The sequence below is a fragment of the Elephantulus edwardii genome, unplaced genomic scaffold (genome assembly GCF_000299155.1).
Source record: "Elephantulus edwardii isolate Elephantulus edwardi_28Jun2011 unplaced genomic scaffold, EleEdw1.0 scaffold00006, whole genome shotgun sequence".
NCBI classification, from domain to species: Eukaryota; Metazoa; Chordata; class Mammalia; order Macroscelidea; family Macroscelididae; genus Elephantulus; species Elephantulus edwardii.
The window spans coordinates 34,316,552-34,332,193 of record NW_006399756.1 but is presented as its reverse complement, the minus strand read 5'-3'; the positions used below and the strand labels follow the sequence as shown (position 1 = coordinate 34,332,193).

Below are 15,642 nucleotides of genomic sequence, written 5' to 3'. Positions count from 1 at the left end.
TATGATTTGTCATCAGCTTGATGGCACCTAAGAGTAACAACAGCAGGAATGAATCCAATGTTAATGAATTACTGTAAACTTTTCTTATTAATTAGGATAGGTATGCTTGACCTTGATAGAACAGATTTGAACTATGGCAATAAAACATGTCAAGGCGTTCATGGCGACTTGTGGATGCCTGCACTGACAAAGAAAGGTAATATTTTAAAGTCTGAATGATAAACAGTACTGGGAGAGACATTTAACAAAAGATTTCATTATGAGTCATCTGCAAGCCTACTGATTACTGTCCCTAAGCTTTTATATCTCTTTCTTTTTTTTTTCTATAATTATATTTTATTAATTTTCATAAACATTTACAGAGATTTTGGGCTTCCACTCATTCATTGTTGCACTATTCTCTCTACCCTCCTCCCAGTTTGTTCCTGTCCAAATGCCACAGTGCTTGTCAAAGCCAGTTCTGATTAATCTTCTTTGTCAGTGTATCCTTTGCCATTCCCTATCACTCCTCCCTGAGAGAGACTTCACCCTGAGTCATAAGAAAAAGGGGATGGCGTATTCTCTTAGCTACTTCCTGCTGAAAAGGGACGCTGTGGGTTTCAGGGTGAAGATCTTCTCTCACTACTCTAAAGGGCCCCTTTGGCAGTAGGAAACACGTAGACTATTATGGAGATTGATTTTGGAATTCAGATGCACTCTTATTGATTGTGCTTGGCTGTACATGTACATATCCTTCAAGATGTATCATGGGGGTGTTGCAACCTAGAAGACACAAATTTGACTAACAAGTTATAAGTACATGAGTCCAAAAATTATGGAAAAGTAAAAGAAAAGATTCTTTCATTGTTTTACAAACACTCCCCCAGGTCCCCTCCACCATGCAGCCCTCGCTCTAGTCTCCTGTGATGACAGAAATACCCAGTTACATCTCTCTTTTAGACGGTTCTCTGCCTCCTCTGTTTCAGTGCAGTATACATTATTGAACCCATCTTACTCATTCTCTCCCCAACCCCAAGGACAGTCCCATTCTACAACAGTGGCATCATGTAATATTTGTCCTTTTGTGACTGGGATATTTCACTCAGCATAATGTTCTCCAGAGTCAACCATTTTGAATAATATTGCATAAGTTCCTTGTTTTTTAATGCAGCATAGTATTCCATTGTGCGAATATACCACAGCTTCTCTAGCCATTCATTTGTTGATGGGCACTTAGGTTGTTTCCAACTCCTTGCTATTGTGAACAAAGCTGCAATAAACATGGGTGTGCATGAATTTTGGTTTTAAGTATAAGAAAATTGTTCATTAAGTTCAATTTTGCTTTACAATGTTACTAATAAGGCACATTCTTAAAGAAAAGCACAAATGATGGAGGAGGGAACTAATGAATTTCTCAGTTATGGTGAAGAGATGTACGAAATTAATCCCTGCTTCACTAGCTGTTCTGTAAACTGGGGCAAGTTACTTAACCTTCTGCCTCAGCTTCCTTGTAAGTAAAATTAGGGATGAAAGAATCTACCTGCACGGGATTATTAACATTTTTAAGTAAGATCGTATGTATAAAAAGCTATAGCCCGGCATTCAGTAAGAGCTCAATAAAACCAAAACCAAATCTGTTGCCGTGAAGTCCATTTCAACTCATAGTTATCCTATAAAACAAAGCATAGCTGTTTTATAGGGTTTCAAGGCTGTAATTACTTTTATTTTTTTATTGTGTTTTCAAAGTTTGCAAGGCAAAGTAGTTTTTCATACAATCATTTATACACGTTTTATTTTATAAAATTAATATATTCTCAACATAATACTTTTCCTCCTTCTTCTCTACATTAATCCTTCTATCTGTCTGAAGAGGAGAAAGTCGGACATAGGGGCACAATGCCATGAGTGTCTCTCCAAACAGGCCACAGGAAGTGAAAATAAAACAACTCCTCACTGCCCCAGAGCAGAAAGCAGATAAAAAGCCCAAAGCCCAGCCCCATGGTGGCTGTAGAGCCCCACCAACAGCAAGAGGTTCTTCTATCTGTTGTTCACTCACAGACTTATAGTTATGGTACCAACAATGGGGTTATTAGGAAAAGACGTTGGAGAGGGAGGGAGGCAAAGAATATCACCCAATGCAAATCCAAGTTTTAGCCAAAGAGTCCCAAGGCACAACTCCTTAATTAGTCAAGGCTCTGGTTTCAGTTCAGCAGTCAAATCCAAGCCACCCAGCAAGGTTTTCCTCAGAGCAGTCATAAATCAGCTTCTCCCGCAAATATACAGCAAGAATAGCAAAAACCTTTAACCATGGCCAGTACAAATGCAAGAAGCCTCAGGTCCCACCTTGCCACAGTTTCTCCACAACAATGCCACAGTTTCTCCACCTCCATCACCAGGGGCTCACCACCAGGGTCTCCCTTAAGTCTTGACACCACAGGTCTTGCTTGCCTCAAATCTTGCTGCCCAGTGTGAGAAATACTCTTTCACTTATCCGAGTCTCACAGCTGCTGATGATTTGCAAGATCATGTGCTTGCAGTTAAGGCAGCTAGAGACCACAGGGGCTAACTAATGGCTTAAAAGTGCCAACATTAAAAAAAAAAAAGTGCCAACATTTAGGCTAACACCACACTGTCCTATCCCTTCATGCCTTCAGGATTTTACCCTTGTACAAATTATTTTCTTTTAACCTTTTTTGTGCTATGCTAAGGAATGAGGGCCTCCCTAGTATTATCAGCTGCTTTTAAGGTTTGTCCATTGGTTGGCTGAAATTCGAGGCACAGCAGTGAGTTTTGTTCCAGGTTCCAAATGTGACTAAAGGTAATATTCTTGGAGGTTCTATCAATGTGTGCTGGACCAATAAGCCTGGAGATTTTTACATTTTGTTCCACATTTTCTCCAGTCTATCCAGCATTTTCAACTGTGATTTCTTATGGAGTGGTTAGCTAAGGTAGCCAACACCATCTAGTATTTCTGGTGATGGAAGTTGAGGTATGCATGGTCCATTAGTCTTTTGAATAAATTATTTTCAGTATGACTTTGCTTTTCCTCCCTCTTCTTTGTTCCAGACATGGAGAGGTCAATATTTGCACCTTAGATGGCTGCTTGCAAGCTTTTAAGCCCCCATTGCTACTCACTAATGTAGAACATCGTCTTCATGGACTATGTTATACCAACCTTGATGTCCCAAGGCTGCAAGGTTCACAGAAATAGATGGCCATGCCTTTCTTCAGTGATGCAGCTGGTGGATTTGAACCAGTATTCTTTCTGTTAACAGCTGAATACTTAACCACTGTACCACGAGGACTCAGTAAACAAGGGTTCCTGTTACTGTGGAGTTCCATGTAATGGAAATGGCTAACATGCTCTCCTGCTAACCAAAACATTGGTCTTTCAAATATAATGAGATGTCCTTCAGAAGAAAGAGGCAGGGATTTACTTCTGAAAAGTCAGCCAGCGAAACTATCCCTAAGGAACACAGATCGCTGATACACATGGGTTACCAGGAGTTGGCGCTGACTTGAAAGCAACTGGTTTGGTTTTGAGCTCTGGTGACCAAGTAGTAAGGAACTATACTGTGAACCTCAAAGAAAGTAGTTCAAATCCACCAGCTGCTCCAAGGGAGAAGGATGGACCATCTTCTCCCATGCAATTTACAGCCCCTGAAAACCCACCGGAAGGTCAGTTATGAGTCAGTTCCCACTCCACCGCACATAACAGCTATACTGTCTCGCCTATAGGAAGCCTCTTTGTGCTAACATTCTGCTAACATGCCTGAGCTAACCCACAGCTTATTCCCCTGGTGGTGGGGTCAGATCTCAGGGTCAGATACAGTATCTCGGAGGGCTGAGGATACTCTGAAATTGGCCAGATGAATGGACGTGGGCAAAAACTGCAAACACTTCTTTACACAGTTGCCTTATTCACTCTCCTTCCACCTTGAGAGAAAAGCTCCTCAGATGAGTTCTCTCTAACCACTTCTCCATACCTCATCCCCAAAGCTTTCCTGCCTGAAAATCTCCCCCCCCACACCCCGCCCATCCTGAAAGCTTTGGCCTTCAAATCTCCTCAGCATGCTTTTTACTTCATTTTTCTCAGACATTCTGCCAACTGCTTAAAATAATCTACCTTGAGATGACTCCTTGGTAACCTTTAATTTCACATACTTGGGGAGATCTCCCATGGTGCTCCATCTTCCTCTCTCCGGCCATAGTAAATTAATTAGCAGGAGCAGGGCCGCAGGCAGAGTGAGGGTTTTAATGAGTTTGTCTTTGTGGCTGACATCCCTGTAGAACCCCAAGGGAGCAGGAGCTGTACTGTACCTTTATCCCAGGCTGGTTAGCACCTGTCCCAGCAGATAGACAGTGTCAAAGAAGACAGCAAACAATGAGGGCCATGATTGTATTAATAACTAATGCTTATCACTAATCCACATCACTGAATTCATTGGTCAATACGTCAAGCTAAACTGCAGGCCAAGAACTAAACCTATAGAACTGAAAGTGCCCTTTAAACCAAACAACAGAGAAGAAGTAGTTTCCCTTTATGAAAATACTGCAGCTAAATGATAAGGACTCTTCTTTTAAGTATAACCTCAAGTCACTATTAAATGAAGAAGGATCATTAGCATTCAAATACTACCATTTTAGAATCCCTGCCCTTCAGAATAAATGAGGAAGTGTCATTACCAACTAAACAGCAAGGAAAAGGACAGTTAGAAAGGAAACCTACAGATTGAAAAAGACTCAAGAGATACATCAAACAACAGCAACCAATGCTATTGCACAGGTCTTAGTTAAATCCTGATTCTAACAAAAGACAAAAATTGCTTAATGCATATGAGACAACTGGAAATTAAAAGCTAACTAGTAAAGGGAGATCTGGTGGCCTAGTGGTAAGAAGCTGTGCCTGAAGGCACGCAGTTCAAGGCCACTAGCTGCTCTACACAACAACAACAACACCACAACAACAGATAATTTTTTTCTTTTTTTTCTATAATTATATTTTATTAATTTTCATAAACATTTACAGAGATTTTGGGTTTCCATTCATTCACCGCTGCACCATTCTCTCTACCCTCCTCCCAGTTTGTTCTTGTCCAAATGCCACAGTGCTTGTCAAAGCCAAACAACAGATAATTGCTAATCTTTTATATATAATAGCAATGTCTTGGTTGTGTTTTTGAAGGCTCCTTGCCTTCTAGAGATATGTATGAAGTTTGCATCGATGACATGCAGTGTGTGCAATGTGATCTGAATTTGTTTTGGTGAGTTGAAGTGGGGGGAGTTGTAGGTGTGAGAGTCAGATTGCCCATGAAGTGATAGCTATTCATGGAGAGTGAATAGTACTTACGGGTCCACTATACTACTACTTTTCCTATGCTTTCCTTTTTCCATGATAAAAGCATAGAACAAATCCCCATGTTTATTGGACTCTCATTTTAAATTTATAATTGCAATTTTAATATTTATAATTTATAAATTATAATTATGTTGTTAGTATTCTTTTTCATCTAAGTTTAAACCACCCATTGGAAAGTATACTTTAATTGTATCTACTATCAAGAAAGAACAAAAAATCACAGCAAAGAGATGGAAGCAACCCAAGTGCTCATCAAGAAACAAATGGATTTAAAAAAAAATCCATTGTATTCCACACAATGGAATACTATGCAGCACTGAAAAACAGTGAAATAGTAAAATATTACATAACATGGAAGATCCTTGAGGACATTATGCCAAGTGAAATATCTCAGTCACAAAATGAAAAATACTGCATAACACCACTGCTATAAAATAGGACAGAGATGGGAGGGTTGGGGAGGAAATAGGGAAAAAGTGGATAGATAATGAATACTACATTTGAACATATGAGGGGAAGAACTGTTTGAAAGAAATATATGATTATTCATAATATGTATAAAAACAACCTGGAACAAGGAGTGCATTGCAGGATGAATTGAGGGTAGAAGGAGAAATTGTGCAACAATAAATGAAAAGGAGAATAACAAAAGCTACAGTTAAATGATATGTCATCAGCTGTAATATGCATCCCAGACTACTCGTATGGAAACAATACGTGTTAGAATTGGTGAAGCTTATTTCTTTATGTATGTATGTATGTATTTAGTTAGTATTATTATTGTAACTTTATCAAGCAGTCATGTGAGCTAAGCTGTGTATAAGTAGCTCCTTTAATCTGTGAACATGAAGGAGACACTATCCCTATTCTACAGATGAATAAGTGGAGGCTAATTGATCTAGAGATACATAGCCAATAAGAAGGATAGATAGGATTTGAACTCAGAATTGTTGAACCCAGGCTCGTGCTCTTCCTTTTATAAAGGCCACTCTCCAATGACTCTCACAGCTCAGGGCATAACACACTGCCTATACCTGGGGACTATTTTGTCCTCCCAAGCCTACCTGCTGGGACCTTCCTGCGACATCCTGTGGAAGAAGGAAGAGGAGGGCAGAGAAGGTACTCACAGGGTCTGGATGGCCCGAAGGGAGGTGAAGGTGCCCTTGGCCAGACTCTGTATCTTGTTGTCATACAAGGAGAGAAGGGACAGGTTCTGCAGGTCCTGGAAGGCATCAGGCCGGATGCAGTTGATCTTGTTGGCATTCAGAAGCCTATGGGCAGAGGTAGGGTTAGGTAGAGAGGGGACAAGCACAGATCAGACTCATTAATGTGTCCTGGGAATCTATTTGGGCATCTTCTGGGGTACCGAACATGTGTTTTTCAGGAAGGACCCCCTGGAGAGCAGGGACAGGGCAGCTGGTTCTCTCAGTGTTCCCTCCTCATGCCAAAGGGCTGAGAACTCCTGCTGCCTCCTTCACGTGCAGGGAGCATCTGCATCAGCCTTCTCCTCTTTCAAGAACCTGCCTGAGATACCCCAGGGGCTTCCGGAGAGCAGAGAGCACAGTGGGAAGACAACCCCCAAGGCATTCTGGGAACTCCTCCTACCCAGACTCCTTGGCAGCTGAAATGGTGCATTGGGTTCCACTCTCTTCCACCCTGGGGAGACCTCTTGGCCCAATGCTCATGGTTCAAGAAAGCTGAGCTGGTAACTCAGCCCTTAGCTGTGATGAGCTCCTCAGAAGCATCAACTTCAGCTCGGGGACACCTCTGACTTCACTTCTCCCATCCCTTATCCCATGGCCTCTCAAACCCCACTGGATCTGTCTTCCAAACTCCTGTTTCAACTAAAATCTTTACACTCCAAAGATACTGAAGGGGCATTTGAGAGGTCTAAGGAGCACTGACCCATCTCCCCCAACACCCCACAAGGACACCTAAAATCAGTCCTTACAGAAGCTGAAGGGTGTACAGGCCTCCAAATACACCCCGGGGGAGGTCGGTGATCTTGTTCCCATAGAGGACCCTGGAGAGAACAGCAGAAGGAGAAGATCAGAGGACAGTTCCCTAGTGCCATGGCACAGTTCTGCAGGTTACACACTGAACAAAGGCACCGCCTCTAAGCTATGTCACTCCTATCAGACGTCAGACTTGTGCATTTAGTATAACAAATAGCCAGCAGATGGCAGTAAAGCATCTTAATAAAGGGTCCTCCTTTTCTAATTTGCAGGAAGGTTAGTAGGAGTCTTGCTTCCCATTACTGCCTCAGCAGCCCGTGCCTCCAGTTCTTTCATGAAGCCCCGCAGATGTCAGCTGAGGATTGCTGTAAGGAACCTCATGGGAAACTGACATGGTCCTGGATCCAGGATTTCCAAACAGAGGAAATCCTATGAGTAGGAATGATTAGCAAATTATAAGAAAAACTAGAATGCTACTCTGCAGGAGCACTCAAGCACATTTAAAAAAAGTCTCCTCTGTGCAGGAAAACACCAGAGAGAAAAGATCAGTGTCCACTGTGCAGATCTGGGAGATGGGAACTGCAAGATACCCGGGTTTTATCACACACTTGCATTTTTACCCGTCTCCAAGAATACCGTGTGTTTACCGAGGTGCTTAGAGGTGTGTTGTAAGCAGTATCATAATCAGCCCCTACCAGCCACCCCTGTAGACATTCAATATGAGTAGGAGCAATGCTCTCGTGGGAGCTCTGATGACTTAGTGGTAAGGAACTGGGCTGACAACCCAAAGATAAGTGGTTCAAATCCACTAGCTGTTACACTGGTGGGGAAAAGGTGGTCAATCTTCTCTTGTGCAATTTACTGCCTCTGAAAACCCTCTAGAGAGTGAGTTATGGTTCAGTTCAAACTGGAAGGTACACAACAACAAAAAGAGCAGTGCATGCTATGTCTTCAAGCATGGCTGTGTGGTCACTCCAGGGGAGGGCGCAGCAGGAGCTAAGGCCCAGGTGGGCCTGTGGGGACTCAGAAGTCTGGGGTGGTTTGACCAGAGGAAACACATGGAATAGCTTGGCTTTCACCCACTAGGCCCAGGTAGGCTTTGTGAAGTGATCACACACATTCACAACCTACCATGTGGAGAATGCAGTGGAGAGGGCTAGAGTTGAGAACAGGGGATGGGGTTAGGGCCACCCAAGGATGGATGCCACCAATGGGATCTATTCTATGACCTTAGAAGTGGCAGGTGTGGCTGTGACTCATCTTAGTAATAGTAACCCACACCAGGAGGTCAGGTGTGGAGGCTGTGCCCTTTATGATTGACTATTGCCTGGAGATGTGCAATGCAGGGCCCCCAGCCTTGTCCTGGACCCCACTTCTAGACAGGAAGGCGTGCACAGAGGCATTGAGCTGGTAGTCCTCCACACTCCCCACAAGAAAGTTCTAGACTGTTCCCCCTTACAGCATCTGACTCTGTTCCAGACTTGTGTCCAGCATGTGTGAGAGGTATGTGAAAACACTCCTAACAGTAGCAAGTGCATCTTCTGTACAGAGAACTGCAGAACGTCAGAGGGTCGGGGCTTCTGCCCTTGGAAATGTGAGCCTGGGTTCTTGGGAAAACAAAGGAGACAGAGCATCCATCTCCAAGATCAGCTTTTGAGGCTATGTGACATCTTGTTGAGTGATCGCTCCACAGTGGGTCCCCAAGATAATATTCAAAGGAGGAAAAAGTCACTGTGTCACCCACCACATCTTGGGTTCAGAGTTATTTTGTGGTGAAAGGTGGCAAGATGTGGCAGCTGTCACAGTTGGAGCTGTTGGTTAACTGCCCTGTGGGTAAACACAGGAAGAACTGGGGGGGCACAGGGATGGAATAGGGGACCTAAAGTTCACATGAAGGACCTGGGGCAGGTGACCACCGCAGAGAATGCTGGGAAGGCCCAATGGTGGAGGGTGCAGCATCAGAGTTACCAGGTGTAGTGGCTTCACCTAGCTTTTTCTTACATTCAGCCCTTGATTCTTCCTCGCCTCCCAGTTGGGAAGGGACCCTAGGATGACATGGCCCCTAGATTCTGCAGTCTGGTCAGGCACATCCAGGCCAGAGAAGACAGGGCAGAGCGCAGCTACGTAAGACACGTGGTCCGGGCTGATCTAGCCCCTGATCCAGAAGCCACCAGAAGAATTCTGGCTCATCGGCCTCCTGAGGGCCACTCTGGACCACTCACGATCCTGGGCAGTGCTACTCACAGCGAGTTCAGGGAGCGGAGGCCCTGGAAGGCATCAGGCGCTATCTCTGCAATCTGATTGTTGCTCAGGTCTCTGCAGAGGGAGGAAGGGGTGGAGCAGAGGTGTCTGAATCCCAACACCAGGCCCCGCCCAGCCTCCCTACCTCCCAGGTCCCCTGTAAGAGCAGAGGCTTATTTGGAGTTAGAGTCCCCCATCCACTCAAATATTCCATCAGCCTGGGTCTCAAATGCAGGCAAGGGGAGCAGAAGTGCAGCTCTGGGCTTGGCACCTTCCTGAGTCCTCACCACAGATCTACGGGTGTCACCATACGGTCTTTCCTTTACAGTGGGCACACTGGGGGACAGGCCAGTGGCAGCTTGTCCAGGGTCCCTCTGGTGCTAGTGGTGGAGCTGGGTCTAACCCTGTGTCTAGACCTTTCTCCCACCTCAAGTGCCTCCACGGGTCAAGGGTGCACTCACATCCTCCGCAGCTTCCGGTAGGGAGAGAAGGCCCCTGGGGGGATGGACTTGATCCCGTTGAGCTCCAAGCGGCTATGGGACAGAACACAGAGAAAGCAAGAGGATCAGGGTCACCTCTCCCTACTCTTCTCTGCTGGTCTTACTGATACCTTTGAGCCCACTTCTCACACCCACCCCAGCTGTCATCTCCCTCTTAGGGGGCAAAGTTGGGAACCAATGAGGTCCCTTGTTTTGAGCTCCTCTATCCCGTTTCCAGGGCTGAGATGGGCAGGAAGGATGCTAACACTTGGAACTGATGCTGCAGGCTCACTGGAAGCCCAGTGGGTGTGGAGCACCCAGGGACACAGCCTCCCGTGTCCTTCAGAGCTTCCCAACCCTGGCAAACTGTGTCCCATTTGCTACTGAGAAGTTTTGTAAGCCTGAGAAGGTGTCTGCTTCAGCTTGGCACAGGTTGTCAGAGCCTGGCCAGAGGGGCAGGCATCTCCTAGTCCACCCAGCTCCCACCCACACTGCCTGCTCTTACATCTCTGTCATTGTCTCAGGCAGGTTGGCGGGGATGGCAGTGAGCCCTTTGCCACGACAGTCCACGATGCCATTGCTGCAGGTGCACATAGCCGGGCAGGAGCCTGAGGAGAGGGTACAGGCAGGCACACGCCCTGCCTCCCCCTGACCTGTGGAAACAGAGGGGTGTGACTCAGACTGTCCCATATCAACATCCCTATCTCCAGATACAGAGTGATGGGTGGGGACAGGGCTGTGGAGGCGATTTTGAGGATGAAGATAAATAAGATGATATTGCTGGGAATGCACAAAATAAAATACTCCAGATGATGACACAAGTTAGGGGACACCTGTCACATCCAAACTAAAACCCACTGCTACTGAGTTGAATCTTATTCACAATGACCTTACAGGACAGAGTGAAAATACCCATAAGGGTTTCCAAAGTTGTAATTAGTCACAGAAGCAGACCGCCATGTATTTCTCCCACAGAGAAGTTGGTGGATTAGAACTGCTAACCTTTCAGTCAGCAGTCAAGCACTTAACCATAGTACCACTGAAGATCCCTGTCTGGCACATCGCTACAAGCTATTGATTCAACTCTGACTCCTAACAACTGCATGCATTACAGAATGAACCCTTGCTGCATCTGGTGCCTTCCTCACAGTCCATTCCTGCAGTCACGGCATCACCCAGCAGGCACTGACTAGCTGTGTGCTAAGCTTAGAGCTAAGCCTAATGCGGGCTGCATGTGATTCATACTCTCAGAAATCCTGCCCTCAGATTTCACGATTCCAAGTTCTGGTCAAACCATTTCAATATTCTGGTCAGTCATACGAGAGCATAAAAATGACTGATTTTATCAAGCATCCACAATAGCACAGCGGTTAAGCATGTGGTTACTAATCAAAAGATTGGTGGTTCAAACTCATTAGCTGCTCTCTGAGAGAAAGATGTGGTAGTTCCACGTTCACAAAGGTTTTACAGCCTTAGAAACCTGGGGGGCAGTTCTATTCAGTCTTATGGGATTGCTTTATAGGGTTGTTAAGAGTCAGAATGGGCTTAATGGCAATTGATTTTGGTTAGTATGTGCCGTGGATTGCAGTAAAGTGTGGGACATGTACTCTTTCATAAATCCTACTGCACAATGCTGCAAGGAATATACTATTCTTGTTGCCTGTTTACAGATGAGAAGATTGAGACCTTCAAAGTAATTAATTTGTATAAATTTAAACAATTAATAGGTGGTAAAGCCTAGAGTCTGATATGGACTAAACTTTTTAAAACTAAGGTGTAACTTATAAAATGAACACATCTTAAGTGTACAGCTCATCGTGTTTTTAAATCTAGACACACCCATGGAAACAGTACTCAGTTATGAAATACGTCCCTTACCCAAGAAGATTCTCTCAAGTCCCTTCCCCAAGGCAACTCTAAAATCTCTAACCAAAGATCTGGTTTGCTTGTGAATTTCGCATAAGTGAATCTTGTCGTAGGTGTGCTCCCATCTGGTTTGTTTTACTCAACATGAGATCTTTCTTATAAAAAAATCACCTATTAAAGCACTTCCTTTTCTATTTCTGCATAGTATGCCATTGTACAAATAAATTATAATTGTGTCAATGAAAGAGTTTTTATTTTACTTTTCAAGGAGAAGAGTGAATTGGGGGGAGGGGGTGAGCAGGAAGAAAAATGCAACAATGAATGACTGGAAACCCTAAGTCTCTGTAAACTTTCATTAAAAGTTAATTTTAAAAAGTGAAGGAAGGGGGAGCTCTGATGGCCTAGTGGCAAGGAGCTGCAACTACAATTCCAGAGGCTCACGGTTCGAATCCACCAGATGCTCTGCCGGGGAAGGAGGGGCAATCTCCTCCTGTACCAGTCAGATCTGATTTGACGGTACACTCACACAAAAATTAAAAAAAAAAAAAGTGAAGGGAAAAAAACAAATAAATTATAATTGTTATGTACCATCAAGTCAGAACCAACTGATAGCTGACCCTTCACAGGGTTTTCAGAGGCTGTAAATCACATAGGAGAAGACTGCCTATCTTTTTCTCCCATGGAGTAACTGGTAGATTCGAACCACTTGTCTTTGGTTTGGTTGAGCTATATCCAAATGTGGGCTACCCATTACCATGGAGCTGATGCCACCTCATAGCAGCCCTGAAGACAGAGCAGAACTGCTGCAGAGGGTCCCACGGCTGTAATCTTTACACAAGGAGACGGCCATGCCTTTCTCCCAGAGTAACTAGTGAGTTCACGTTAGACTCCAAAACAAGTCTTTCCAGCTTGACCTCCAGTTGAAACTTTGCATTTCCATCCCAGATAGAGTGAATGAGAATACACATTTCAAGATCTCCAGATAATTATTAAAGATACCCTGGTGATTTTTACGTATACAAGTCAGAAGAATTTCATTCATCTGGAGTGGAAAAGCAAGTTCTCAGCTGCGGTAGAGGGGTCAACAGGAATGAACAGTTCTGAAGCCCCGGTTCAAATATCAAGCCTTTGTACCCACAGACAAACACTTGTCGTGAGCAGGAGGTCAGGCTTTGTAAGCAGAGCTCTGGGCTGTTCCCACTGTTAAGCTGGGGTCTGTAGCTTGAAGCATAGTCAGACGATGACAAGGAGGAAAGGTCCCTTCAGCAAGGGAACAGCCTGGGAGAAGGCTCGAGTGAGCAGCTCCTGCTGCAGGAAGGGACAGAGGTAGCAAGGCTGGGACACAGCGAACGAAGAGGCTGGGTGGGCGAGGGAGGGAGGGCTGACCACACTGGGCCTTCCAAAACTTTCTCCCAGACTTGACTAGCCTTGGGGATTCTTTTGGATCCTCTGGCTGCAGTGTGAAGCTTAGAACAGCCAGGGAGATCACCGAGAGGCTACTGCAGGACCCCCAGGGGAAGATGAAGTGGACACTATCCAGAGTCCGTCTCAGCTCCAGTGGAGAAAAGAACACCTAGCTCAATGTCAAGGTGGTAGAAGGTGAGGCAAGGGGGGGAGAGAAGGGTGGAAACAGGAGGAGGGGAGGGGTGGGGAGAAGTGAAGGGGCCTGGGGCAGGGAACGGTCCTAAATGAGGGTTTTCAGAGGCTATAATCGTGAGAGAGAAGATTGTCCATCTTCCTCTGGAGGAGTGGCTGGTGGCTTTGAACCACCTGCATCTGGACTGGCAGCACGATTCTGAAGCCATCTCCTCAGATCTGAGTGAAGGAGGCAATGAGTAAGGGGCAGAAGGAAAAAGGAAAGAGTACGAGGTGACACGTGGAGACAAAAGGCAGGAACAGGAGACGATGGGTAGAGACAGGAAGCGATGAGAGGCCAGAAGGTGATGGCTGGGGGCAGGGTCTGCACCCACCTGAGCAGGTGAACTCGCTCTTCTGCACTTCAGCCACGTTGAGACCACGCAGGCTGGGGGGAGCCGAGCACTGGGTGAAGAGCCCGATGGTGGGCCGCTGCCTCAGCCACTGTGAGAGCCAGGCCAGGTGGCAGTCACAGAACAGGTGGTTGGAGTGCAGGCGGCTGCAGGGGAACAGGTGGCTCAGGACTCACCTGGGGCCTCTGTATGGGGGGGATACTAGGACCCCCAAGGGCCACATTCAGCCCTGACACTACCTTCCGCCACCTGCACAGCTAAGTCCCACCTGAGGGATTAGTCACAGCAGAGGGAACATTCTTGCCCCCTGCGCTTCCCTCCCAGCGTGCTCTGGGGCATGCTGTGCCCCGAGTGTGCCCAGGAAACAGCGATTCTTTTTACTGAACTCACAGAGCTCCACTGGCTCAAATCACACAACTCATTTTCAAGCACAAAAACAAATTGTGCCATTTTTTCAGAGAAAACATCGGCTATAAATGAGATTTCTACAATGTGCAATTTTAGATCATTTCCTACACTCTGAGGAGGACAAGGTATACCCAGAGGTTCCCCTAAACCCTGGGCTGGCCTATAGAGGTGAAGGGGAGAATAAGGTTCACCCCAGCCCCAAAGGTGCATCTCCTTTTCGCTCCCATCAGGAGTACTGGCCCCACGGTTGTGGCTTTGTGCCCTCAACCTCGTGGCTTGACTCACAAGGTCCGGAGCTTGGGCATATGGTTGAAACTGGACACGGGAATGGTGGTGATGTTGTTGTTGTTCAAGGTCCTAGTGGGGGAGAAACCAGAGCCATTTAGCATCTGTCCAGCAAGAAGTAACAGGAGGGACAGGCTCTCTGCTAATAAACAGGGAGGCCCTCATGTCACACAGTCATGGTCACTGTCAAGGTTGGGTGGAGTGTCCAGCAGTGGGCAATGTTCAGGAGACACAGTCTTGCCCTATGGGACATCCCCTGAGCTGGACAGCGATTACCAGCCAACTGCATCATAGACTATCTGGTGGGACAGGAGGGAAGCAAGGAGAGTGGAGGGGGATGTGAACCAGGCTCACACTGGCTTCGAAGAAAGAAGGACGGGGTTGAGACAGGCACAGGAGGAAGACATCCCCGCTTCTGCGAGTCACATAACCTCGCTCTGAGCCCATGAGCCTGGGATGATCATCCCCAGCAGAGATTTGGGCTCTCCCTCCTTCCCATACATTTCACTTACAGCACCTCCAGTCCCCGCAAGGCCCGAAACGCCCCTTCTTCAATGCAGCTGATCTGATTCTTGTCCAGTTGTCTGTGAAGCAAAAGAAAATGATTGAGAGGAGAGAACATTACATAACGCAGGCCTCCCCAAACATGTTGATCAGGAATAGAATAAGAGAGGCAAAAGCTCGATCATTTGCGATTGTGTGTGTGTTGATCCCAAGTTGCTCCTTGGAGGCAAGGATTCTGATGCTCCGTTTCACATATTTTGAGCATATTGTCAGGAGGGACCGGTCCTTGGAGAAAGACAGCATGCTCAGAAGGGTGGAGGGACAGAGCAGGAGAGGAAGACCCCAGATGAGATGAATTGACAGTAACTGGGGTAATGGGGTCGGTGTGTATTGGAAACAGTGAGATTGGCTCAGGACAGGGCAGGGTTCATAAAGTTCATGAGTAGCAGTTGACTCAACAACACATAACAACATGGGTTGATCCAAATATTACATATTAATAAAGACTTAAGTTCTCTCTTAGTGAAAACAATAAATATGAATAAACATTCTATTCCTCCACCAAACTCTGCATATCC

The 15,642-nt window shown here is 45.8% G+C and overlaps 1 protein-coding gene across 1 annotated transcript in view; it reads right to left on the bottom strand.

Annotated features, from left to right (window-relative positions):
* SLIT1 (slit homolog 1 (Drosophila)) overlaps positions 1 to 15,642 on the bottom strand; it is a 209,187-nt gene that overhangs the window by 46,876 nt on the left and 146,669 nt on the right. Inside the window, exons 6-13 of the mRNA XM_006880074.1 lie at positions 15,073 to 15,144; positions 14,561 to 14,632; positions 13,850 to 14,013; positions 10,519 to 10,666; positions 9,996 to 10,067; positions 9,538 to 9,609; positions 7,290 to 7,361; positions 6,466 to 6,609 (exon numbers count right to left, since the gene is read on the bottom strand). Coding sequence (XP_006880136.1) covers positions 6,466 to 6,609; positions 7,290 to 7,361; positions 9,538 to 9,609; positions 9,996 to 10,067; positions 10,519 to 10,666; positions 13,850 to 14,013; positions 14,561 to 14,632; positions 15,073 to 15,144 — 816 coding nt within the window. The remainder of the gene's footprint in view (positions 1 to 6,465; positions 6,610 to 7,289; positions 7,362 to 9,537; positions 9,610 to 9,995; positions 10,068 to 10,518; positions 10,667 to 13,849; positions 14,014 to 14,560; positions 14,633 to 15,072; positions 15,145 to 15,642) is intronic.